The following is a 25,036-nucleotide window of genomic DNA, read 5'->3' on the forward strand; positions in this document are numbered from 1 at the left end:
AAAGTTATTAATTTTATCTATTATGTTTTCAATCAAAATCCCTAATGAGAAATGCAGAACCTGATTGGCATTATTTCTTTGAGGATCCAGTTTGGGTTAATTATATTCCATAAATCCTGATTTTTTTTTCAAGTTTTTGAAATGTCTCTAAAGAGAGATAACAAAACTTTCTTTATAAATTTCTCATTGCAGCTCAGGGTTCATGGATAGTCATCGAAACATCACAGAGTTTTTTATGCTGGGACTCTCACAGAATCCTGTGGTGCAGAGATTTTTATTTGTGCTGTTTTTGATTGTCTACCTGATCTCTGTTGGGGGCAACCTACTTATCATGATCACTATTATCTTCAGCCCCACCTTGGGTTCCCCTATGTACTTTTTCCTTTCATATTTGTCCTTTATTGATACTTGCTATTCCTCATGTATGACCCCCAAACTCATCGCTGACTCCTTGTATGAAGGGAGGGCCTTCTCTTTTGAGGGCTGCTTGGCTCAGTTCTTTGTTGCTCATTTATTGGGGGGAACTGAGATCATTTTGCTCACGGTGATGGCCTATGACCGCTATGTGGCCATCTGCAGGCCTCTACACTACACAACCATCATGACCAGGCGTCTCTGTGCCATGCTGGTGGGGGTGGCTTGGCTGGGGGGCTTCCTGCATTCCTCAGTTCAGCTCCTCCTGGTCCTTTGGTTGCCCTTCTGTGGGCCCAACGTGATCGATCACTTTTTGTGTGACTTGTACCCTTTGCTGGAGCTCGCCTGCACCAACACACATGTCATTGGTCTGCTGGTGGTGGCCAACAGTGGTGTGATCTGCCTGTTGAACTTCCTCATGCTGGCTGCCTCCTACATGGTGATCCTGCACACCTTGAGGTCCCACAGTGCAGAGGGGAGACGCAAAGCCCTCTCCACCTGTGGGGCCCACTTCACGGTTGTGGCCTTGTTCTTTGTGCCCTGTATATTTATTTACATGCGCCCATCATTCACTTTGTCCATAGACAAAATAGTGGCTGTGTTTTATTGTATTTTGACACCCATGTTCAATCCCCTGATTTATACCCTGAGAAATGCAGAGATGAAAAACGCTGTGAAGAATCTCTGGAAGAAATGAACAATTGTGGTTGGGGACAACACAAGGCACAGTGGGGAAAGAAATAAGAAGCCGCTCTCAGAATAAATATTTTCATGATGAGATAGGAGAGATCAACAAAAAATTCTGAGTATAACTGATTGGAATATTTGAATTCCTGCACAAGCTATCCATGCCCCAAAGTATTGCCAGACAAATAAATATATAACAGTTCAACTTCTTCTTAATGGTTTCACCTGAAGAACATGGAAGAGCAACCTCTCACTTCCTCACCTGTTCCTAAGAGGGAGCTTGCTTCACCCTGGGATACTGAGTGTTCTTGATGAACACAATCCCCTTTTAAAAATATTAGCAACCTGACATCGAACTCTGGACACCAGAATACTGATCATTTTAGTGACTCATGGTTCACTTATATGTGTTTTATATCTATGATAATATGAGAAGAATCTATAGCTTGGGAAACTAAGAATACAGCAAATGAAATTAAGAATGATTGAATGCAAATCATGGAAGTATGCAGAACTGGCTCATGATAAAATTAATGTGAGCATGATTATATATAATAAGCTGTAATATATATTCAGAAATAAATTTCTACATGGTATGTCAGGTGATCTTCCCTCATTAATGATTGAACATTGAGTTAATATTAGGTGTTGTGCAAGGTCACATAGAGTTCTCATAAGAAATTGGCATGATTTTACTTTTTTTAAAAAAGTTGGAAGCTACAAGGAAAAATAGGGGAAAAGGGGATATAAAAAAAGTAGAAGGCAGGCCATGACAGTGGAAGAAGGGGATTAGGGAGAGAGAAGAGAGAGGGTGAAGGAGATATTGGGGAGTGAAACTGATCAAATTATGTTCTTATATATGTTTGACTACGTCACAGTGAAACTTAGCATTTTGTATAACTAATATGCACCAATAAAAAAATTAAAACATTATTGAAGTTATTCATAGAAGTTGGGTTACTTAACCAAAGTTGAGCTGGAATCTATATATGAATCTTTTTTGCTTCAAGTTGCATTTGTCGAATGCACAGTGCTTCCTGATTTACTGATCTTCCTGCGTGCTTTATTTTGTTCATATTTCCCCTTGTAAGCTTTTTGTCAATGTCTTTATTGCCAACCTATGTTATGTTGTGTCCAGACTTATTTAGAATCCAGAGTTATCATTAAGTTCATCATCAAGGAGGTATTGATTCCTCCAGTCTACTTGGTAAACTGCCATTCCCTGATTTTGTGCTCCCATTGAGATGTGTTTGTCTTGTTTTATGTCTCACTACAACTTGGGCCTTTTGAATTCTCTGATTAGCTGTCCCAGCTATTCTGCTTGGGGGCTGGATTTGTTGATATCACAGTGAAATATTCATTTCTTGCAAGTATAATAATATAAAATGAAAAGCTTTATTGTGGGCGATACCTTTTTCTGTGTAGTAACACTAGATAGTTCCCATGATTTCATTAGCTTGAAATTTTACTGTTTCACATATAATGCCAGTGATACATTTATTTGCAATTTTATGTTCCATGGTACACTAATTATATGATTGTATTTAAAAGACATTTGTTATAGAAAGTGTTTGCAATATAATATGGAATTTTAAAAAGCAGGTTATAAAGCAATGTATGGATATCGGTGTAAAGTTCTGTACCTTATATCAGTAGGTACAGGTATGGTTAGGTATGCATTATTTATTAATTTTTAAATTTATTTTAATTAGTTTTACATGACAGTAGAATGCATTTATGCACTTTGATATACATAGATGAGTTATAATTTCTCATTTTTCTGAATATACATGTTGTAGAATCATATTGGTCATGCAGTCACATATATACATAAAGTAATAATGTCTGTTTCATTCTACTATCTTTCCTATCCCCACATCCTCTCCCCTCCCCTACCTTTACTTCACTTTGTCTAATCTAAGGTAATTCTAATCTTCTCTAGTGTCCCCTTCCCCCTGCCATATTGTGAATTAGCATCTGCATATTAGAGAAAACATTCAGCCTTTGGTTTTGGGGGATTGGCTTATATTGATTATCATGATATTCTTCAACTCCATCCATTTACTGGCAAATACCATAATGTCTCTCTTCTTTAAAGCTGACTAATATTCCATTGAGTTATATACTACATTTTATTTATTAATTCATCTATTGAGGGACACCTAGGTTGGTTCCATAGTTTAGCTATTGGGAATTGAGCTGCTATAAACATTGACCTGGCTGCATTACTGTAGTATGCTGATTTTAAGTCCTTTGAGCATAAGCCAAGGAGTGGGATAGCTGGGTCAAATGGTGGTTCCATTCCAAGTTTTCTAAGGAATCTCCATATGTTTTCCATAGTGGTTGCACCAATTTGCAGTTCTATCAGCAAGTGTGAGTGTACCTTTTCCCTCACATCCTTGCCAACATTTATTGTTTCCTGTATTCTTGATGATTACCATTCTGACAGAAGTGAGATGAAATCTTATTTTTGATTTGCATTTCTCTAATTGCTAGAGATGTTGAACACTTTTTAATGTATGTGTTGTATTTCTTCTTCTGTGAAGTGTCTGTTCAGTTCCTTGGGCAATTTATTGATTGGGTTATTTATTTTTTTTCTGGTGTTAAGTTTTTTGAGTTATTTATATATCCTAGAGATTAATGCTCCATTGGAGGTGGATGTCGTAAAGATTTTCTCCCAGTCTGTAGGCGCTCTCCTCACATTATTGATTGTTTACTTTGCTGAAAAGAAGCTTCTTAATTTGAATCCATCCCATTTGTTGATTCTTGATTTAACTTCTTGTGCTTTAGGAATCTTGTTAAGGAAATCAGATCCTAGGCTGACATTGTAAAGATTTGGGCCTATTGTTTCTTCTATTAGACACAGGGTCTCTGTTCTAGTGCCTATTCTTTGATACACTTTGAGTTGATTTTTCACAGGGTGAGAGAGATTTAATTTCATTTTGCTACATATGAATTTCCAGTTTTGTTAGCACCATTTGTTGAATAGGCTATCTTTTCTCCAGTGAATGTTTTTGGCACTTTTGTCTAGTATGACATAGCCATATATATGTGGTTTTGTCTCTGTGTCCTTTATTCTGTACCTTTGGTCTATAAGTCTATTTTGGTGCCTATACCCTGGCATTTTTGTTACTATAGCTCTGTAGTATAGTTGGAAGTCTGGTATTGTGATGTGTTCTGCTTCACTTTTCTTGCTAAGGATTGCTTTAGTATTCTGGGTCTCTTTTTTTTGATAAATTTTATGATTGCTTTTTCTATTTCTATGAAGAATATCATTGGGATTTTAATAGGAATTGCATTAAATCTGTATACTGCATTGGGTAATATGGCCATTTTGATAATATTTATTCTGCCTATTCAGGAACTTGGGAGATCTTTCCATCTTCTGAGGTTTTATTTAATTTCTTTCTTTGGGGTTCTGTAGTTTTTATTGTAGAGATCATTCACATCTTTTGTTAGATTGATTCCCAGGTAATTTATTTTTTTGAGGCTATTGTGAATGGAGTAGTTTTCCTGATTTCTCTTTCAGTGGTTTCATTGCTGAGATATAGGAATGCATTTGATTTATGTGTGTTGATTTTATATCCTGCTACTTTGCTGGATTCATTTATTAGCTTTAGAAGAATTTTTTGGATCTTTAGATATAGAATCATGTCAGTAGCAAATAGTGATAATTTAAATTCTTCTTTACCTATTTGTGTCCCTTAATTTCTTTCTTTTGTCTAATTGCTCTGGCTAGCATTTCCAGGATGATGTTGAATAGAATTGTTGAAAGAGGACATCCTTGTCTTGTTCCAGTTTTTAGAAAGAATGCCTTCAGTTTTTCTCCATTTAGAGTGATGTTGACCTTGGGTTTAGCACATATAGCTTTTACAATGTTCAGTTATATTCCTTCTATTCTTAGTTTTTCTAGTGTTTTGAACATGAAGGTGTGCTGTATTTTGTCAAATGCTTTTTGTACATCTATTGAGATGATCATATGATTCTTGTTTTTAAGTCTATTTGTATGATGAATTATATTTATTGATTTCCATGTGTTGAACCAACCCTGCATCTCTGGGATGAATCCCACTTGATCATGCTGCACTATCTTTTTAATATGTTTTTGTATGTGATTTGCCAGAATTTTATTGAGAATATTTGCATCTGTGTTGATCAGGGATATTGGTCTGAAGTTTTCTTGATGTGACTTTGTCTGGTTTGGTTTCAGGGTGATATTAGCCTCGTAGAATGAGTATGGAAGGGTTCCCTCCTTTTCTATTTCATGGAATACTTTGAGGAGTATTGATGTTTGTTCTTCTTTAAAGGTCTTGTAGAACTTGGCTGGGAATTTATCTAGTCCTGGGCTTTTCTTGGTAGGCTTTTGATGGCATTTTCTATTTAATTACTTGAAATTGATCTGTTTAAATTGTGTATGACCTCCTAATTCAGTTTGGGTAGGTCATATGTTTCTAGAAATTTGTTGATGTCTTTGATATTTTCTATTTTTATGGAATATAAATTTTCAAAATAGTTTCTAATTATCTTCCGTATTTTAGACATGTCTGTTGTGATATTTCCTTCATTATCTTGAATTAATTTGAGTTTTCTATCTTTTTCTCTTCATTAGCATGGCCAGGGATTTATCTATTTATTTTTTCAAAGAACCAATTTTTTGTTTTGTCAATTTTTTCAATTATTTCTTTTGTTTCAATTTCATCTCTGATTTTAATTATTTCTCCAACCAACAGCCAATCTCTGTCAGCTTCACTTTCATGCTTCCTGTGAATTTTTACTTCTAGCTCTTTTATTCCTCCCTTGCAAATATCACATACTACACTACCTCTGTTCTCTCATCCACCATTTGAAATTGTAAACCATTTTAACAAATTTTCTGTTTATACTATAGGTAGTTATTGAACTCATCATTTCAGTTTAATGCGAGAAAGCAGCAGATGCCTTAGTGGGAGCTATTAGGTTTAGGCCATATATTGTGTGCACTGGGTGCTGTTGATATTGGTCTCACCATTAAAGGCGAAGCACTGGAAACTTTCAGGTACACTATAGGTCTACAGGGTAGAATGTATGCTCCCTTAGATCCATACTTCTAGATGGGAAAACACACTAACAACATGAAAAAACAGGGGAATAAAGCACCCCAAACACACCAATAAAGAGGCAGGAATGCTTTCATATTAAAAGAACTAATTTCTGTGTGTGTGACAGGAACATGCAATGTGTAACCTAGGATTCTCTTTTACTACAAAGAAGGCATTATTGGGGTAACTGGTGATATAACAATATGGAGATTAGATGATATGATAGTATTTTTTCAACATTAATTTCTTGACTTTGATCATGTGCTTCTGTGATTACTAAAATTTTTTGCTCTTTAGAAATACTTAGAAGTTTTAAGACTGAAAGGTAATCATGTTTACATCTTATTCTGAACCTTTCAGAAAATAATAGCAATAAGTTCATACTTACATATGGGAAAGAAAAATGGAGAGATGAAAATTGCATTTGCACATATCTACAATAATGTACCCATACTTATATGTACAAATTCACAAAGAGAGAAAAATAAAAATAAAAAGCAAGTGTAGAAAAATGTGAATACCTGGGAAAAGTGGGCAAAGGGTATTCAGTAATTTCAGTCTGAAATTCTGCCAAACTTAAAATGTTTTTAAACAAACAAATAAAAAATATATAAAAATGCAGAACTAAAAATATAGAAGCAATTAAAAGACTTGCAGGATTTTGTTTGTTCCATTAATGCAAACAGGTCTGAAGATCTTGTCTAACCGTACCTACCACAGGTGAGCACAGAACACAGGTCTCAAACTTGGTTTCTGGCATGGCTACTCTCACAAGATCATGACCCTGTAGAGGGTTCCTAACTTCCATAAAAAATGGTTGCAAATATATAAATCTCTACTATTTTTACTAATGAAAATCAATAAAGAAATCCCTTTCAAAAACTACAATAATCCACGATGACTGGAAAAATGATACACATTTTAAAAATCAGTATTTGATTTTACTCACAAACCTTCAAAGAAATATCATCCAATGCTATTTAAAGTGTCTCATATGAAACATTTTGAAGAGTAAAACTAACTCCTTCTGTAAGACATTTAATCAACAATTGTTTATTGTGACCAGAATCATTATATTAAAATGGAAAATAGATACTAAAATTTTAAGAGTAAAATATATACCATGTCAACTAATCAAATGTGCTAACAGAAAGTAAACATTAAATGTGTCAAAGCAATAAAAGCATTTGTAGATGAACTTATTGAGAAAGATTATTTAATACAGCTTAGTATATAAAATTGAAGATATAAATATATTTAATATATATAAAAATTGTACAGATATAAATCTCTAGTATTTTCACTAATAAAATTAATGTAGAAGTAATTTAAAAAAATCACAAGAATCCATTAATACAAAAAATCATATAATATTACACTAGCATAGTTAACAAACTCTGAGATAATTTACTATAATAAAATCCTATAATGTAGTTGACCACATTAATATGTACAAAGATAAAGTTGGGTCGTCATGTACCTAACTTCTAAGAAGGCACTTTAAAATACCGTACCACTCTTCATTTTAACAAAAAACAATAAAATGCAAATTAAGATACTTTTAGTTCTCATCACCATCATTTCATATTATCCTGGATATAGCAGCCAAACCAACCCAATAGAAAAAATAAATTGGCAGTGTTAGAATATTGACAGTAAGAAATGCCAAATTCATTGAAAAATGACATTAGTTTAAGTGTATGCCAGAAAGGCCAGATAGAGGGGAAAAAAAGCCATTCCTACACTGAAAAAAACAACCTCCAAATGAGTTCAATCTTCATAAAGTTCATGACATAACTGCAAAGAGAAATGGACAACTTAAGTAAAGTGGAATCACAATAACAGAACTGTGAATCTCTGGAATAGATCTTATAAGCAAAAAGAACTACAAAGAAGTGGTAGATTGTACTGATGGGTAGTCATATTTTTAGCAGCAATAGTATGGTTTTATGTTTTCCTGATATATCTCAGCACACTACATTCTGATTTATGGAGTGTTACATCTCTTTCTCTTTCAGTAAATCTATGCTCTGCTGCTTTCATAAAAGGTCTACTGATATATAATTGACAAATAGGAATTATACATGCTTATGGAGTATAATGTTTTGATATATGAATACATTGTGAAATAGCCACCAAAATAAAACTAATTAACACATCACTGGCTCTCATGATGAGAACTTCTTTTATGAATATTTTTGTGGTGAGAACATTTAAGAGCTACCTTCATATCAACTGCCAAGGGCAATGCAGGATGGTTGATGATAGTTACCATGCTATACATTAGATGCCAGAAATCATTTATCCTACAAAATAGAATTTTGTGCTCTTTGACAAGCAGCTTCAGTTCTCCTCCCTCCAGCCCACGACTGCTCCCATTCTGCTCTCTGCTCTGAGTCTCTTTTTGATTCCACATGTAAATGACAAAATACTTTTGTCTTTCTGTGTCTGGCATACATCACTTAGCATAATGTCCTCCAAGTTCACCTTTGTGGTCACAAATGATAAGATTTCTTGAAGAATCTTAGAAACATAGCACAGTGCATGCATCTGAGAGTAGCCCTGAGAGACTCTAGGATGGGTAGATACATTCTACAGTTTTACCATACTGTGCAGGTCTATGTTTAAAACAATTTATTTTATTTTTTTATTTTAGGAGAAAAATTATTTTATAAAAGTTACACATGACACAACTCTTTTCAAATAAAAATTAGAGTTTATATAGAATTTACACATTTAACTACTATAATGAAAAGAATAAAAAATTCTAAATGTAAGACAAGGAGTGACAAAGTAAGGAATCAAATTAGTGGAGAAATTAAAACACTGCAATGCTGCAAAAATTTCATTCATTGATTTATTGCATTTTTTATGGACCCCCTACTATATGCTCCCTACTATATGTAGCGATAAACAAAACATACAGAGCATATGTTATAGCAGGGAACTCAATTCATGGCACAAACACATGGTTTGTTCTTTAATTATACTTATCAGAAATGCTTTGGAGAAAAGAGAATTTAGTGTTAGTTTTAAGAAATCTTGTACGTCCCAAGGATGCAGATTTATAGTGAAATCACTTTCCTCATAGTGGGAAATTCAGTCATTTTCTACCTGATGTGACTTTTCCTCCCCAGAGTTTCTTCATAGCATTTGTCATCTCTGAGTTTCTCAGAGTGTAGATGAAGGGGTTCAACATGGGGGTTATGACTGTGTAAAAGACACTCAATGACTTGTCAATGGGGAAAGTCTTGGCTGGTCTTGCATACATGAAAATACAGGGGACAAAGAAGAAGACAACCACAGTGATGTGGGAGCCACAGGTGGAGAGAGCTTTCCACCTCCCCTCCCGACTCAGGCTCTTCAGAGAGTGGAAGATGACAGCATAAGACACGAGTAAGAGCAGAAACACAGCTGTGCAGATGAGTCCCCCATTGGCCATCACTAAGAGGCCAATGACATAGGTGTCAACACAGGCAAGTTTCAATAAAGGGTACATGTCACATATAAAGTGGTCAATGACATTGGGGCCACAGAATGGGAGTACATAAATAGTGCTTAGTTGAATTACAGAGTGCAGAAATCCTCCAACCCAGGAAACTACCAGCAGCACAACACACACCCATGGCCTCATAATAATTAAATAATGCAGGGGCTTACAGATGGCCACATAGCGGTCATAGGCCATTGCCAACAAAAGAAAGACCTCTGATCCTCCAAAAAAGTGTTCCGAAAAGAGCTGAGCCATGCAGAACTTGAAGGATATGGTATTTTCCCCAAAGAACAAATCAGAAATCAACTTAGGACAGAAAACTGATGAATAAACAGCATCCATAAATGATAAGCTAGCAAGAAAAAAGTACATTGGTGAGCCCAGGGTCTTACTGAAGGTTATGGTCATAATGATGAGCAGATTTCCTGCCATGGTCAAGATGTAGAAGAGCAAGAATATAATAAAAAGTACTTTCTGCTCCTTAGGATTCTGTGTGAGGCCCAAGAGAACAAAGTAAGTTGTATTGCTCTTGTGTTCCATCTATTCCTTTATTGATGCTGATTCCAGATATTAAAGCAGTTTATCTACAAAGCAATAGAAACTTCCTTAGAAGTATTACAACCTTAATCTTTATCCATTCATTCTCTAAAATATGTGCAAGAAGCATCTATTTGCATCAATCTACCTGCAGCAGGTATCTGGTTTACCAAGATAAATAATATAGGGATTCACTGGCCTAAGTGATTTGATACATAACGATGAAGTCACACAGTTAAAGATGAATATAATAAGAGTCATTACAAACATGTTTACTTATGCTGTACTATAGTTCCACAGTGGTGGAATTGCTAAGCCTCCTGAAATCTGGGGAGGTTTCTCAGAGGAAACATACTTATTATGAGTTTACATGAGAAGTGACCTAACAATATGAATGAAAAAGAAATTCCATGAAAAGATACACATGGGTAAATACTGTAAGAATCTCAAGTGTGATACCTAAGATACCCTTAAGGCAATTTGCATATTGAGAGTGAGTAAAATAAATTAAGATTGTAAGATCTTAAACCCAAAGTCACTGTGTTAGTTGATAAAGCTACGACTCTTAAGAGTGATTGATTGCCCTTCTTCCACTTTCCAGTTACACATTCATTGTACAGTCTATCAATGTTTGTCATTTCTAAGAAAAGAATGCCTTCTCAACAGCTCTCCTCTTCCTTTTCTGAGTCCTCCCCAGAATCACCTTTCAATATTTCTAGCTTCAGTTTCTTTAAGGAAATCTAGGCTTTTTCTATCACAGTCTCAAAATTCTTGCAGCATCTCTACCCATTACTCAATCTCAGAGCTCCTTTCACATGTTTGGATATTTATTGCAGCAGCACCCCATCCCCATTTCCCATCAGCTAAGCTGTATGTTTGCTAGAGCTTCTGTAACAGTAGCATCTACTGAATGGTTTGATCAACAGAAAATTGTTGTTTCAGAGTCCTGAATACTAAAATTCAAAATAAAGGTATGGATGGTGTTGATTCTCACAGAAGACTATGAGGCAAGGGGCTTTACTAGGTCCCTCTCCTTGGTTTGCTGGTAACCAACTTTGTATTCACGTGTTGTTCTTCCTGTATCCAAATTTTCCATTCTAAAAGATCACCAGTCACATTGGATGAGATTAGCCTTTATAACCTTAGTTTAATTTGATGAGCTCTGGAAAGACCCTATTCCCAAATAAAGTTACATTCTGTGATATTGGAAGTGTGGGGTCTTCAACATTAATTTGAGGGAGGAATGGGGAGAAAGAAACACAAGGGAACCATAGTATTGTATATTGCATAATGTGTGACCAATAATTATCACATAGTCTCTGTGTCCTACCAATTCATTGAAACCACTTTTAAGTACCTTTACTTGGATATTCTTTCTTTTCCTAACATGTAAATGCTTAAAGCACTCTGGAATTGTCTGTCTTCACCACTGTATCTCCCCTAACTTTCAAACTGGTGTCTGCAACCATTTAATTGACACCTCCAAATGATATCCATTTAGTAATTACAAAAGTAAATTTTTAATTTTTCCACAATAAATCTTTTACTTCTCATTTTCTTTATATCTAACCAGTGTTTCCTCTTTTCATGCAATTATTCAGGCCAAATTCTGACAATATCCTTGATTCTTTTATTCCTTTCATGTTACTTATTCATTCTTTCAATAGGTCCTGTTCACTCTCCATTTTAATCTATTGCAAATCTGATCCTCCTCGGTATACACATTACATCTCTGGTCCAACGCAGTACCCCTCTGACAGGTCTATCTACTTTCATTTTGGCCTCCAACAAACTGTTTTGCTGAAGTAGCCCAACTTAGCATTTTCAGTCTTAATCAGATCATCCCCATCCTTGGCTCAAAACCCCAATGAGGGATTCTGATCTCATGGTCAATAAATCAATCCATTGTCTTTACCTTGATCTACATAATTCTGGACGACTGTCATTCAGGCAACTATCCAAATTCGTCTCTTAGAATTCTCCATGTTCATCTGCTCAAAGATTTTCACTAATCCTCAAATATCCATAATTCTTTTCAACCACATTTTCCCAATTCCCTTATCATTTTATCTTTTTTCTAAGAACATTGACTTGAAAAGTCATAAAATAAGCATTTCTGTCTTCCTTTTCTAGATATTTATCAGCAGATCTCCTCATGATTTTGCAAAACATTTTCATTTATAACATTAAAGCAATTTCCTTCCTAAAATTAAAGCATCTTTTGATAGAATTTTCAGATTATCTATTGAACAAGTCAATATTTGCTTGGATAAGCGTACTGGAAAGAGTAGATTGAGTACCTGGTACTTTTTATGTGCATTTTCTTATGTTTATTGGTTCTATTTAGTTATATATAACATTATAATTCATTTAAATTACATTCCATGTTTTTCAACCACTTTATTCTCACCTATTCTATGCTAATTTCAGAGATTAATTATTAATTATCACAACATCTAAATTAATGATAAATCCTGTAGAAGATTGCATTGCATAGGTAATCTTTTATTTATTAATTCTATCAACTTGTATCTGTATAGTACCTACCTTGTGTCATGCTGGTCAGATATTGTGAATTTCCAGCCATCACAGAGTGTCCACTAACTCATTAAGACTCAGGATCTGCAACAGGCATCATGCCTTCAAAGGACACAAATCTTGGTCTGACTGAGGAATCACCTTTTCGCATGGGTCTTCTACCTTTCCAGGTGGAAGCATAGTTCTTGAAGATATAATATGGCCTCTGACTTAATTTTAAAAAATTTAAAAATATATTCAGGACAGCTATCAGGCAGCAGAATACAACAGACACTAGTATGGCAATATGTAAAACAGTGGATATGTAACCGATGTGATGCTACAATCTGTACACGGGGTAAAAATGGGAGTTCATAACCCACTTGAATCTAATGTGAAATATGATATGTCAAGAACTATGTAATGTTTTGAACAACCAACAATAAAAATATAAAAAAAAATTAAAAAAGGTAAAACTTGACCATTCACTTTCTGCCTATAGAAGTTTTCTCAACATTCTAATGTTTGGAAACTTAAAGTGATATAATTTCCTATTTAATAAAAAATTCACACAATTCCAATTGTGGTTTTTGCTACCAAGTGTGACGTCTTACCTTCAGAAGTTTAGATACACTCATAAATAGCTGGAATTCCCTCTGCCATCCAGGATGCATGCACACAAAAGACTATCCTGTTTCTTCAGAATATATTTGAAATCATAAAATTATGCCTGTCAATTTTATCTAATGTCTTGTAAATATTGCAAAAATCATTACATTCATTGTAGATTAATTTCAAAGGAACCCCATGGTGCAGACAGAAAATTTATAATTTTCCATGTTTGTATATTTTATCATAAATGCAAAGTGTTAACACAAAAAGGTAATATCTAGTATTTTTAACAGGAAAATATTTCTAAGTTATTTTCTGGTAACTTTAATAATAATAAAAAAAATAACTACCATTCAGCTGGAAAACCTGTCTCCACTTGTTTTATGATCATATACTTGTACTTAATTTTTGCATATATCATTCCTTTGTTATTTGTAGACCTTGTTCTAAGTCTAATACTGCATCATTTGAAATAATTTATCAATTTCTAAGAAGACAGCATCTTTAACCTCACAGAGGCAAAGATCACTGAAGATTTTTATATGATGATACCACATTAATCATGGAGTCCTGCAACTGGAATGTGTCCAAGACTCATTCTTGCAATTAATTAATTTCACTGGGTTTTTCCAAATAAAACTTGAAATAACATCTATTTGTAATGGTATCATCAGATCAAATACATAGCTGGAATAAAAAAAGATGTAATGAAGAAAAAAATAGTTCCAGAAACATTATGAGGCAATTGAAAAATCAAGAATAAACATAAATCCAGTTAGTTTGTACAAATAAAAATGAACTTATCACTTCTTTTCCTCATTTTCAAGAAAATTTTATTTCCAATTATATAATATTCAATGTTTTTCTCTCTATCCATGTGGTATTGGACACGTGTTTACAGTAGTTGTATAACTACTTATGCATTTTTTCTTTTTAAATTAAAGATATTTATTTTGTTTCAGATTCTATGTAATTAGTTGTAGAAAGAATAGTTAATAAACTAGAAGAAAAATATATAAATATAGTCCTACCTGAATTGGCTTTATAGAGTCACAAAATAACAATGGGAATACCTAAAAATGTAATTATAATCAGTGATCAGTGTTAATCAGGCAACACACAGGGTATTGTCAAGGAAAATAGGAGTGACATAATTTGTGAATTAAATAATTAGATAAAGCCCTTTTAAAGGTGATATTTAAATCCAAAGGATACTCCTATGGGAATTACTGTTATGTACAGGAATTTCCAAAGTTGAATAGAGCTGAGCAAGTTCAGGATGCTGACAGGTCATTGCACCTGAGGGGAAATAGAAAGGGAAAGGAAAGAAGAAGGTGAAGTTGAAGATATGGACAAGGCCAAACACTTTGGACATTGCAAGGAATAAGGAATTTGGATTTCACCTAAAGTTCTTTTCAAATGAGAATAAGGAGGACTGTGTTCCAGCAAAAATTCTCAACCAGCTATCAGCTAACTGAATTCATAGTGTATGAAAACAATTATACACCTGGACCAACTAAGATTGTCCCAGGTAGGAAAGGGTGGTTCAACATTCAATCAATTAGTGTAATCCATCAGACCAAAGGGTAAAGAGCAAAATCATATAATTGTACAGCATAAAAGCATTTAAAACATTCAATACCCTTCATTATAAGAATTCTCAGTGGACTTGAAATAGAAGAAAATTTCCTAAACTTGAAGAGATGTACAAATACTCTACAACTGACATCATTCTTAATGGTGAAGCTAAAAGCTTTTATTCTAAAATCAGTGCCATGCTCGGGGGCTTCCCAGCTTCCAGAACCGTGAGCAAATTAATCTCTCTTCTTTATAAGTTCATTAGGGTCATTTATTCTGTGAAAGCAGCAGAAAATAGAATAAAAGACAATGAGGGAGACTATGGGGCAGGTCAGGAATTAATACAGGAACTCTCTGTACTTTCTGCTCAAATTTCTGTGAACCTGAAACTTCTCTAAAAATAAAGTCCACTGGCTGGAAGCTCTGGAGCAGCAGTTTGGAGATGTTGGCAGGTGAGTTTTTCCTGGGTGGGTTATCTATAAAGTTAATTAAATCTTTCTGAAAGTGTGAACAAACAAACAAACAAGCAAACAAACAAAAAAACCTGATAGGTATTGAAGATAAGGAAGCAGAAAGCTGCCTAAAGGTAAGGTAGATGACCCAGGAACCCACATTTGGAGCTGAGTAATAGGAATACCAAAATAAGGTAAGATGGAATAATCACGCCATTTTGAGCAGAACGTACTGCAGACTTTGAACAGGATTATGCATAGATTGGAAGCAGGTCATCAGTGATTGCTTTCTTATTTTTTTATAACTTTGAAAAAGTTGTTTTAAAATGTATTTAAGTGTCACTTTACTCTTGAATAATAAGTGATTCAAGAGGTTTTGATAAGATAACAAAATGTGCATGAACTGTTTCTGCTGTGCCTGATACACAGAAGTGTGAAAAACACGTTTTAGGTGTTTTTAAATGACAGTATTAAACCAGTCTGATTCTGCTTTTTAAAATAAATTCATAAATCAATCAGAAAGCCAGTAGAAAACAATTGCAATTTTTAAATTGCTACTACCCAGAACCGTATTTTAAAAACTCTCTAGTGAAAGTGCAAGTCAAAATCAAATACTGGGACATACAAAATAATTCAAATGAAAACACCAAACATCTGAAACCATGGGACACTAAAGCCCGTTCTCAGAGGAAAATTTAAGGTCTTAAGTAAATTATTTTGAAAAAAAAAGAAAGAATGGATTAAATAATCTTTTAACTAATAGCATAAAAATCCCCACAAAATTAACCTATACAAAAGTAGGTAGGAGAGCATGATAAAAATAAAAGTGATGGTCTCCATTAGAACAAAATATTAGAGTTATTATATGTATGTTAGTCTTCTTTCCATTATTGTAGCAAATATTTGAAATAAATCAACTTAATAAGAGAAAAGCTATCTTTTGGCTCACAGGTTTGAAGTTTTCAGCCCATGACTAATAGACCCCTTTGCTATGGACTGGTAGTGAGGCAGCACCTCATGGTAAGGTGTGTGTAGTGGAGCAAACTCTTCACTTTATTTCTGGAACAAGAAAAAGAGAGAGAGGGGGAAATTGTTGCCCCACAATTCTTTCCAGGGCATCCTCCCCAAAGACCTAAAACCTGCCGCGGCCTCACATCTACAAGTGTATCTTGTATATTTCAGCTGTGCATCCATCAGGTACTGAGCTTTTCTTTGTTGGTAGGCTTCTGATGGCATATTCTATTTCATTGCTTGAAATTGATCTATTTAAATTGTGTATATCATCTGATTCAGTTTGGGCAAATCATATGACTCTATAAATTTGTCGATGCCTCTGATATTTTCTGTTTTATTGGAGTACAAATTTTCAAAATGATTTCCAATCATCTTTTGTATTTCCGTAGTGTCCATCATGATATTAATGTCTTGCTGATGGAGGTTCCCTTAAGCAGTATGAAATGTCCTTCTTTATCCATTTTGATTAACTTTTGCTTGAGGTCTACTCTATTTGATATGAGACTGGAAACCCCTGCTTGTTTCCATAGATCATGTGAGTGGTATGTTTTTCCCCAACCTTTCACCTTCAGTCTGAGGATGTCTTTTCCTATGAGATGAGTCTCTTGAATGCAGCATATTGTTGGGTCTTTTTTAAAAAAAAATCCAATCTGCCAGCCAATGTCTTTTGATTGGTGAGTTTAGGCCATTAACACTCAGGGTTATTATTAAGACATGATTTGTATTTTCAGCCATTTTTGTTTATTTTTGGTATTTAACTTGACCTTGTTTATCCTTTGGTTGGCCTTTCCTTTAGTGTAGTTCTTTTGCAGATTTTCATTTTCTCCTCATGAAATATTTTGCCAAGAACGTTCTGTAGAGCAAGCTTTCTTGCCATAAATTCTTTTAGTTTTTGTTTATCATGGAAGGTTCTTATCTTGTCATCAAATTTGAAGCTTAATTTTGCTGGAGATAAGATTCTTGGCTGGCATCCATTTTCTTTCAGAGCTTGGTATCTGTTGTTTAAGGATCTCCTGTCTTTGAGGGTCTGGTTTGAAAATCTGCTGAGATCCAGATTAGTCTTCCCCCATAATATAATCTGATTTCTTTCTTTTGTGGCATTTAAAATTCTATCCTTATTCTCTATACTAGTTATTTTCATTATAATGTGTCTTGGTGTAGATCTGTTGTAATTTTGAACATTTGGTCTCCTGTAGGTCTCTTGTATTTGATTTTCCAATTTATTCTTCATGCTTAGGAAATTTTCTGATATTATTTCATTGAAGAGATTGTGCATTCCTTTGGTTTGAATCTCTGAGCCTTTTTTTACCCCCAATAAATCTTAGATTTGGTCTTTTGATGCTATCTCACAATTCTTGGATGTTATGTTCATGGTTTTTTATCATTCTTACTGTGTGGTCAACTTTATTTTCAATATTATATATTATATACTTTATTGCCTGAGATCCTGTCTTCCAAATGATCTAGTCTGTTGGTGATGCTTTCTAGTGAGTTTTTAATTTGGTTTATTATTTCCTTCATTTTAAGGATTTTTTTCCCCCAAAATCTCTCTCTTTCTTGAAATAATCTCTTGCTCCCTCTATTTGCTCTCTAATCTCTTTGTTGGTGTAACGATGGTTGCCTATATTTGCTCACTTAGGTCATTCTTTAATTCCCAGATCATTTTAATTCTGTATATCCTGAACTCCTTCTCTGACATTTCATCTGCTGTGCTATTGATGGATTCTATTGTCATAATATCTTGGTTTGTTTGGGGCACTTTCCTCCCTTGTTTTTTCATGATGTCTATGTGTCTTCCTCTCTTGCACTGTAGATCTGAGGTATTGCAACTTCTACCCTATTATCTTATAGTATCCCTGCAGGTTACAAATACCTCACCTTTAAGGGAGATAGTGATATTACAGCATTCAATGTAACCAATATGTATCAATAAATCATAAATTAGCTTCTATTTTGACAATCACAGATTTGTTGCTATAAACAGAAATGATGAGTTCAGTTATTTCTACCATATAGTGAATAGGTTTACATAATACTTTACAGTTTCTAATTGTAGATGGGGGAGGTAGGCTGTGATGTGTATGAGGTAGGATGTAAGAATATAGAGGTATTAGATTATATGACTAGTGAAAGAGTAATCAAAAGAAGTTGGCTGTTAGCAGGAGAAACAGGAGAGAGGACTCTGAGACAGGATAACTGTTAGCACCCCTAGTAGAGATACCTCTGGTGCAACCAGGTCTGCAGGGACTTTGGTGACGTTTTAGCAGGTCCTGATTATTGTCCCTAGATAGAAGCAGTGCTGTCTCACTTTGGTGGCTGTGGCGGGTTAAGCTTATGGTTACCTTGATGTTGGGCTATGGAGCCACACTTTGGTGAATAGGGAACCACAGCATGGGCCTGGTGTGCCTTTCTGGGGCAGTGGGCCAAGTGGTACTAGGGTGGGCCTCCGTCATAAATATGGTTCTTAAGTGCGTTAGTTAATTCTGCAACACTTTATGAACAATACATTAGGATAGAAGAATAGGTTGGTTTTTCTTAAAGTAGAAATATAAATATTAAAGCCAAAATCAGTGTTCTTCATAATAGTCAGACGTTAAAACGAGTCTTTCTTTTTCAAGAGTTATTTTAAAGCAGAATGTTCTTCCTCCTTATGTGAGTCGTTATGTCAAAACAGAAATACATGAGACAAAAATGGGATTCTGACATCAGTGGTGCTTCCCTAATTGAGGTGAGAAAATGCAATGTCATCAGGAGTGTCCTCAAGCCTCTAGCCTCTTCCAACTGGTCAGTGTGTTAGTCAGCTTTTCTCTACTGTGACCAAAACACCTGACAAGAACAACTTAGAGGACAAAAAGTTTATTTTGGATTCACAGCCTTAATGGTTTAGTCCATGGTCTGCTGATTCCATTGCTCTGGGTTTGAGCTGACGCAGAATATCATGGAGGAAGGGCGTGGGGATGATGTCTATACCAGGGGGAAGGAGAAAGAGAAGAAAGGAAAGAGAAGAGTCAGAGAAAGAGAAACAGAGAGAAAATGTGACTGTTCAAAAAGCCAGGGACTAAGATACAATCCTCAAGGACAGGCCCCCAGTGACCCACTTCCTCCAGCAATCCCCCACCTGCTTACAGTTACCACCTGGGAGTCCTTTCAGATTATTAATCTGCCAAATGGATTAATCCACTGATGAGATGCCGAGTTCCCATCATTGTCTTTAATTCTGTCCTCTGAACCTTCCTGTGCTTGGGGTCATGCTGTCAAGATGTGACCTTTTGCAGGGATATTTCTAGATCTACATCATAACAGACCATGTCCTTTCTGTTGTGCACTTCAGTATCCTCACCGTTCTCACCACAGAGAGGCTGCATGTGCTGCTGCTTCTTGTCAGAGGTCACACTTTGAATCTTTTGTGGGAAAACACCAGTTAAATGTAGGTAGCAGGGGCTGGGAGGGTAGCTCAGGGGTGGAGCGCTTGCCTAGCATATGTGAGGCACTGAGTGTGATCCTCAGCACTGCATAAATAAATAAATAAATAAAATAAAGGTATTGTGTCTATCTATCACTGAAATAATTTAAAAAACAACAACATAGGTACCAAATAAAATCTAAGCTGTTTAAATATGGGTAGCTTCTAATATCTTAATAATCCGTTGTTCAGACTTTTGGAATAACATGAATTCACTACTTTCTCCTTGTCCTCTTGGAAACCATCCAAACACAGCAAGAGACATTGTTTGTTTGCTTGTTTGTTACCAAATGAAGAAAAAACTGAAACCTGCTACATTTTGGACACACCTGGATGTAAATTCCCAGAATAACAGTGTCCACATGTAGTTTTTTAGGAAGTTCTCTCAGCGTCAGCTTGAAATGGCTTTTCAAGAGTGGAAATGTGCATAAGAATCCTGCTTGGCCATGTGATGACGATTTTCCTCCTCAGCTTGACAATCCCTACAGAGAACCTGATAACTTCCCTTATCCAGAAAAAAAATGGTTTTTTTTTTTTTTTTTTTTTTTTTTTTTTGGTACTGGGGATTGACCTCACATCCCCAGCCCTATATTTGCATTTTATTTAGAGACAGGGTCTCACTGAGTTGCTTAGCCCCTGCTTTTGTTGAGGTTGGCTTTGAACTCATGATCCTCCTGCCTTAGCCTCCTGAGCTGTTGGGATTACAGACATGGGCCACCACACCCAGCAAAACATGTGACCTTTGAAGAGGCAAGATGGTCATCTAGGTCTACTCAGAAGAGCCTGAATTCTTCCCCTACTATTCATCCAATCAACAGGCAGCTCCTCCCATCTCCCTTCCTATACGTTGTTACTACCCATCAAATTGGAGAGACATATTTAACCTTCCTTAGCTCTATTACCTTCTAGCTTCAATAAATTTGCCTCTTTTTGCAAAATTAACTCATATTAAGGCTTCTATGTGAATCAGGCAGTGATCTTTTTCTCTGTCTCAAAACACATCCTTTGAAAGAGTTGTCCAAAGCAGTTGACTGTTCATAGGAGCCCCTTAAATTGGAAAGAGCAAAGAGGAAGACAGATTAATAGTATTAACATACATCAAAAAATACCCCTCAAAAGTGTTTTTAATGGTAAGAAACAAACCATGAAGAAAAGAGAGAGAAACATCATAACCAAATGATCAAAAGCAACTTTGCAAGCAATGGGTCCATCAGCAGCAAGTGACTCCTAAGGTATCTGAGAATTCAGGATCCCTTGTGAGATACTCCTGCCAAAGGCATAAACTGAATTGAAATATAAAGAAAGGGTAGACAGACTTAATTAGGAGTACACAGGACATTCTGCAAAATAACTGACTTGTACTTTACAGCAAAGCCAATGTCAGAAGATATAGAGAAAAATTTAGGAATAATTTCATATTAAAGAAATACATGCTGTGCCTATGACAGTAAAATGAAGTGTTTGAAGTGTTTGAACTTGAATTCTCTTTTGCTACAAAAGAGCATATTATTGGGAAAATTAGAGAAAGGATACCAAGCTGGGTAGATTACATAGTAGCATTTTTTTCAGTGTTAATTTCTTCAATTTGATCACTTTGCTGTGGTAGTGCAATAAAATGCATTTTGTAAATGCTTTGAAATTTTAGGGCTAAAGAGTAATCATATTTACAACTTATCTTCAACTAGCTCTTAAATTGCATAAAAATATAAATAAATTTATACAAATATATGACAGAGAATGATAGACAAGAAAATGATATTTGCATGTATTCATAACAATGTAATATATACTTATGAACAAATACACAAAAAAAAGAGAGAGAAGAAAGCAAAAAGCAAATGTAGAAAACAATATATGACTATTTGGGGAAACTGTGTGAAGAGTATCCAGGAATTCTTGCAACTGCTGAATCTGAAAATAAGTCAAGCTTAAAATATTTTAACAAAACTACAAAATATAGAACTACAAACAGCAAAAAGTAAATAAATAAGTAAAAGAAGCAATGAATACTATTTGTTCAACTTATGCAAATATGTCTGGAGGCCCTGTCATTATCACCAGGTAATAGTGCCTATCATACCTGAGCACAGGCAAAACTTCTGGGATTTAGTTTTTGACATACATACTCATGACCTTTTGCAGGGTTTTTAATGTCCATGAACCTCTGTACAACTGCAAAAAGGGTTCAATAATAGCGCCTACATCAACATATCATTGGAGGTTTAAATCATGAAACACACATAATATGCCTAGATCAAGTCCTGAAAATGGTAAGTTTTTTGTAAAACTGGAAATGCTTCTTACTCACTAACCTTCATTGAAAACATCATTCTAATGCTACTTAAACTGTAATAAATTATTTTAATTGTAAAAATAATTTTTCTATAAGGTATTAATTCTATAATTTATTCTGTCCAGCATTATTAGGTGCTGAAGATTTATCAGTGAGCTTATATTTTAAAGAAAAACAGAAAATAAAGTTTTAAGAGCATGTTACACAGCATGCTAGCTAAAGTATTAACAAAGTGTGAAAGTAAACATTACACGTGACAGAAGAATGAGGAGTTGGGGGTAGATTTTTAAAGGGTGATTATATAAGTCTTCATATATAACATTGATGTAAAATTCCAAATAATGTGGCACATATAGAAATATTAACTACTTTAACTTATAAAAACCAACATGGAAATCTTTTGAAAAGAACCAACAGATTCCAACAATACAAGAAAACAATACAACATATTGGCTAGCAAAATTTATTCAGCAATGCAGAGATTAACCAATGCCTAACATCCTATTATATAATTTATCTCATCAACATACATAAATATTAAATTGTGTAGTCATCTAAACAACTGATAATAAGGCATTTGGACAAATTACACCATTCCTGATATTTTTAAAAGCTTGATAAAATAAAAGTAAATAAATTTCAGCTTTTGTCATCATTATTTTATATTATACTGAATTCAGTAATGAATCCAATTAAATAGGGGATTTTTATTATCAGTTTTAGAATTTGGACAGAGAAAGAAGCTGAAGATAATGGAAATGAGGTAAATATGTACCTGGAAAATTAAAAAGAGAAAAAGAAGCATTTCCTAAAATTGAAAACAAACCACCAAATAAGTATAACTTTCATAAAATTGTTGACATAACTACAAAAAGAAATGGACAATTTAAGTAAAATGTAAACAAAATAATTTAACTGTAAATCTCTAGTGGATTAGACTTGAAAGCTTAATAGAACTGCAAAGAAAAATGGCAAGTTGAGTTGAGTAGAAACCATTTTTTTATTAAATTGCATTAGTGTTATTTTTTCTTTTAAAACATTTTTAGCTCTATTTAAAAAAATTAATCTTTTGTATTGGTTATTTTAAATGACAATAGAATCCATTTTGACATAATTATAAAAGCATAGGATATACCTTGTTTTAATTCAGTCCTCCATAATTGATAAATAGGAATCATACATGTTTTGGGTGTACAACATGATATTTTGTATATGTGTACATTGTGAAATGATCACCACAATTACCTCCCCTCATCACCTCACATAGTTAAACTTTAATTTTTTGAGGGGTGAGAATATTCCTCTTAAATTTCAAGTATACAATACAGTATTGTTAACTATAGCTACATGCTGTGCATCAGACATCAGAAATCACTTATCTTTTTTTTATTTGTTCTTTTCACAGATACATGACAGTGAAGTGTATTTTCACATATTGTACACACATGGAGGATAACTTACTCTTATTAGGATTCTATTCTTGTGGTTGAAGTTACCTTGGTCATGTATTCATATACTAGGATAGAAAAGTTATGTCTGATTAATTCTACATCCTTCCTATTCCCCCCACCTTCCCTTCCCTTCATTCCTCTTTGCCTAATCCAATGGACTTCTATTCTTCCCCTTCCCACCATCCTTTGTTGTGGGTTAAAATCCACATATCAGAGAGAACATTTGGCCTTTGGATTTTCGGACTGGCTTATTTCACTTAACATGATATTCTCCAGTCCCATCAATTTACCAGCAAATTCCATGATTTCATTCTTCTTTATGGATGAGTATTATTTCACTATATTTTATTTATTCATTCATCTGTTTAAGGGCATGTAGGTTGGTTCCATAGCTTGGATACTGTGAATTGAGTTGCTATAAACATTGATGTGGCTATGTCATTGTAGTATGCTTATTTTAAGTCCTTTGGGTATAAACTGAGGGGTGGGATAACTGGGTCAAATGGTGGTTCCATTCCTAGTATTCTGAGGAATCGACATGCTGCTTTGCAGAGTTGTTGCTCCAATTTGAAGTGTTGCCAGCAATGTATGAGTGAACCTTTCCCCCCACATCCTTGCTAACATTTATTGTTACTCTTGATAATTGCCATTCTGATTAGATGGAATCTCACTGTAGTTTTAATTTATAAGAAATCACTTATCTTGATAAGGAAGCTTCATAATCTCTGAGAAACACCTCCAGTTTTACCCTACCCTCCTGTCCTGGTGACCAGCATTCTGCTGTTTGATTCCATGAGTGGAATTATTTTGGATATGAGTGATACCATGCAGTATTTGTCTTTCTCTGTCTGACTTATGAAATTTAGCATAGTGTCCTCTGGGTAATCCTTTGTTTTCACAAATGATAATATTTGGCTCTTTGTTATAATATTTCTCTCTTTCTTAGAAGAAGATAATATTCTATCCACATACATGCATCATGTTTTCTTTATAAAATCATATATCAATGCTTACTTAAATAATTTTCATATGTTGATTTTTGTGAATAATGTTGCAGTGAACATAAAAGTGCAGTCTCTTTGGGATCTATATTTTATATATATAAAATATGCATAATTAGAATTTCTAGATGATATATAATATTTTGAGGATGCTGCCTACTGTTTTTCGTAATTTCTGTGCCAGTTATCATTCCCATTGACTGTGTACAAAATTCCCTTTGCTCCATAGAATTGTCTATACTTGTTACCTTCTTGATAACAGCCATTCAAACAGATGTCAGGTTGTATCTCCTTGTGGTTTTAATATGCATGTCCCTGATGACTTGTATTATTGAACTCAGGAGGTATTTGAAAATGTGCTTTTCTTTTTGTGTGTTTGTTTGGTTGTTTTATTGTTTGGTTTGGTACTAGGAATTGAACCCAGGGGTGCTTTACCACTGAGTTAC

General features: G+C 34.5%; 2 protein-coding genes across 2 annotated transcripts; one reads left to right on the forward strand and one right to left on the reverse strand.

The window, feature by feature from the left end:
- Positions 1 to 202: 202 nt before the first annotated feature.
- LOC143391632 (olfactory receptor 4C3D) lies at positions 203 to 1,111 on the forward strand. The gene has a single exon (XM_076844389.2). The coding sequence runs from the start codon at positions 203 to 205 to the stop codon at positions 1,109 to 1,111; it is 909 nt and encodes a 302-aa protein (XP_076700504.2).
- An 8,171-nt stretch (positions 1,112 to 9,282) lies between these two features.
- On the reverse strand, positions 9,283 to 10,212 carry LOC143391633 (olfactory receptor 4A47-like). The gene has a single exon (XM_076844391.2). The coding sequence runs from the start codon at positions 10,210 to 10,212 to the stop codon at positions 9,283 to 9,285; it is 930 nt and encodes a 309-aa protein (XP_076700506.2).
- Positions 10,213 to 25,036: the final 14,824 nt, after the last annotated feature.

The sequence above is a fragment of the Callospermophilus lateralis genome, chromosome 2 (assembly GCF_048772815.1).
Source record: "Callospermophilus lateralis isolate mCalLat2 chromosome 2, mCalLat2.hap1, whole genome shotgun sequence".
NCBI classification, from domain to species: domain Eukaryota; kingdom Metazoa; phylum Chordata; class Mammalia; order Rodentia; family Sciuridae; genus Callospermophilus; species Callospermophilus lateralis.

Bases quoted from the DNA above. Each gene is read 5' to 3' on its own strand.
- LOC143391632 (XM_076844389.2), top strand. From the start codon at position 203: ATGGATAGTCATCGAAACATCACAGAGTTTTTTATGCTGGGACTCTCA.
- LOC143391633 (XM_076844391.2), bottom strand. From the start codon at position 10,212: ATGGAACACAAGAGCAATACAACTTACTTTGTTCTCTTGGGCCTCACA.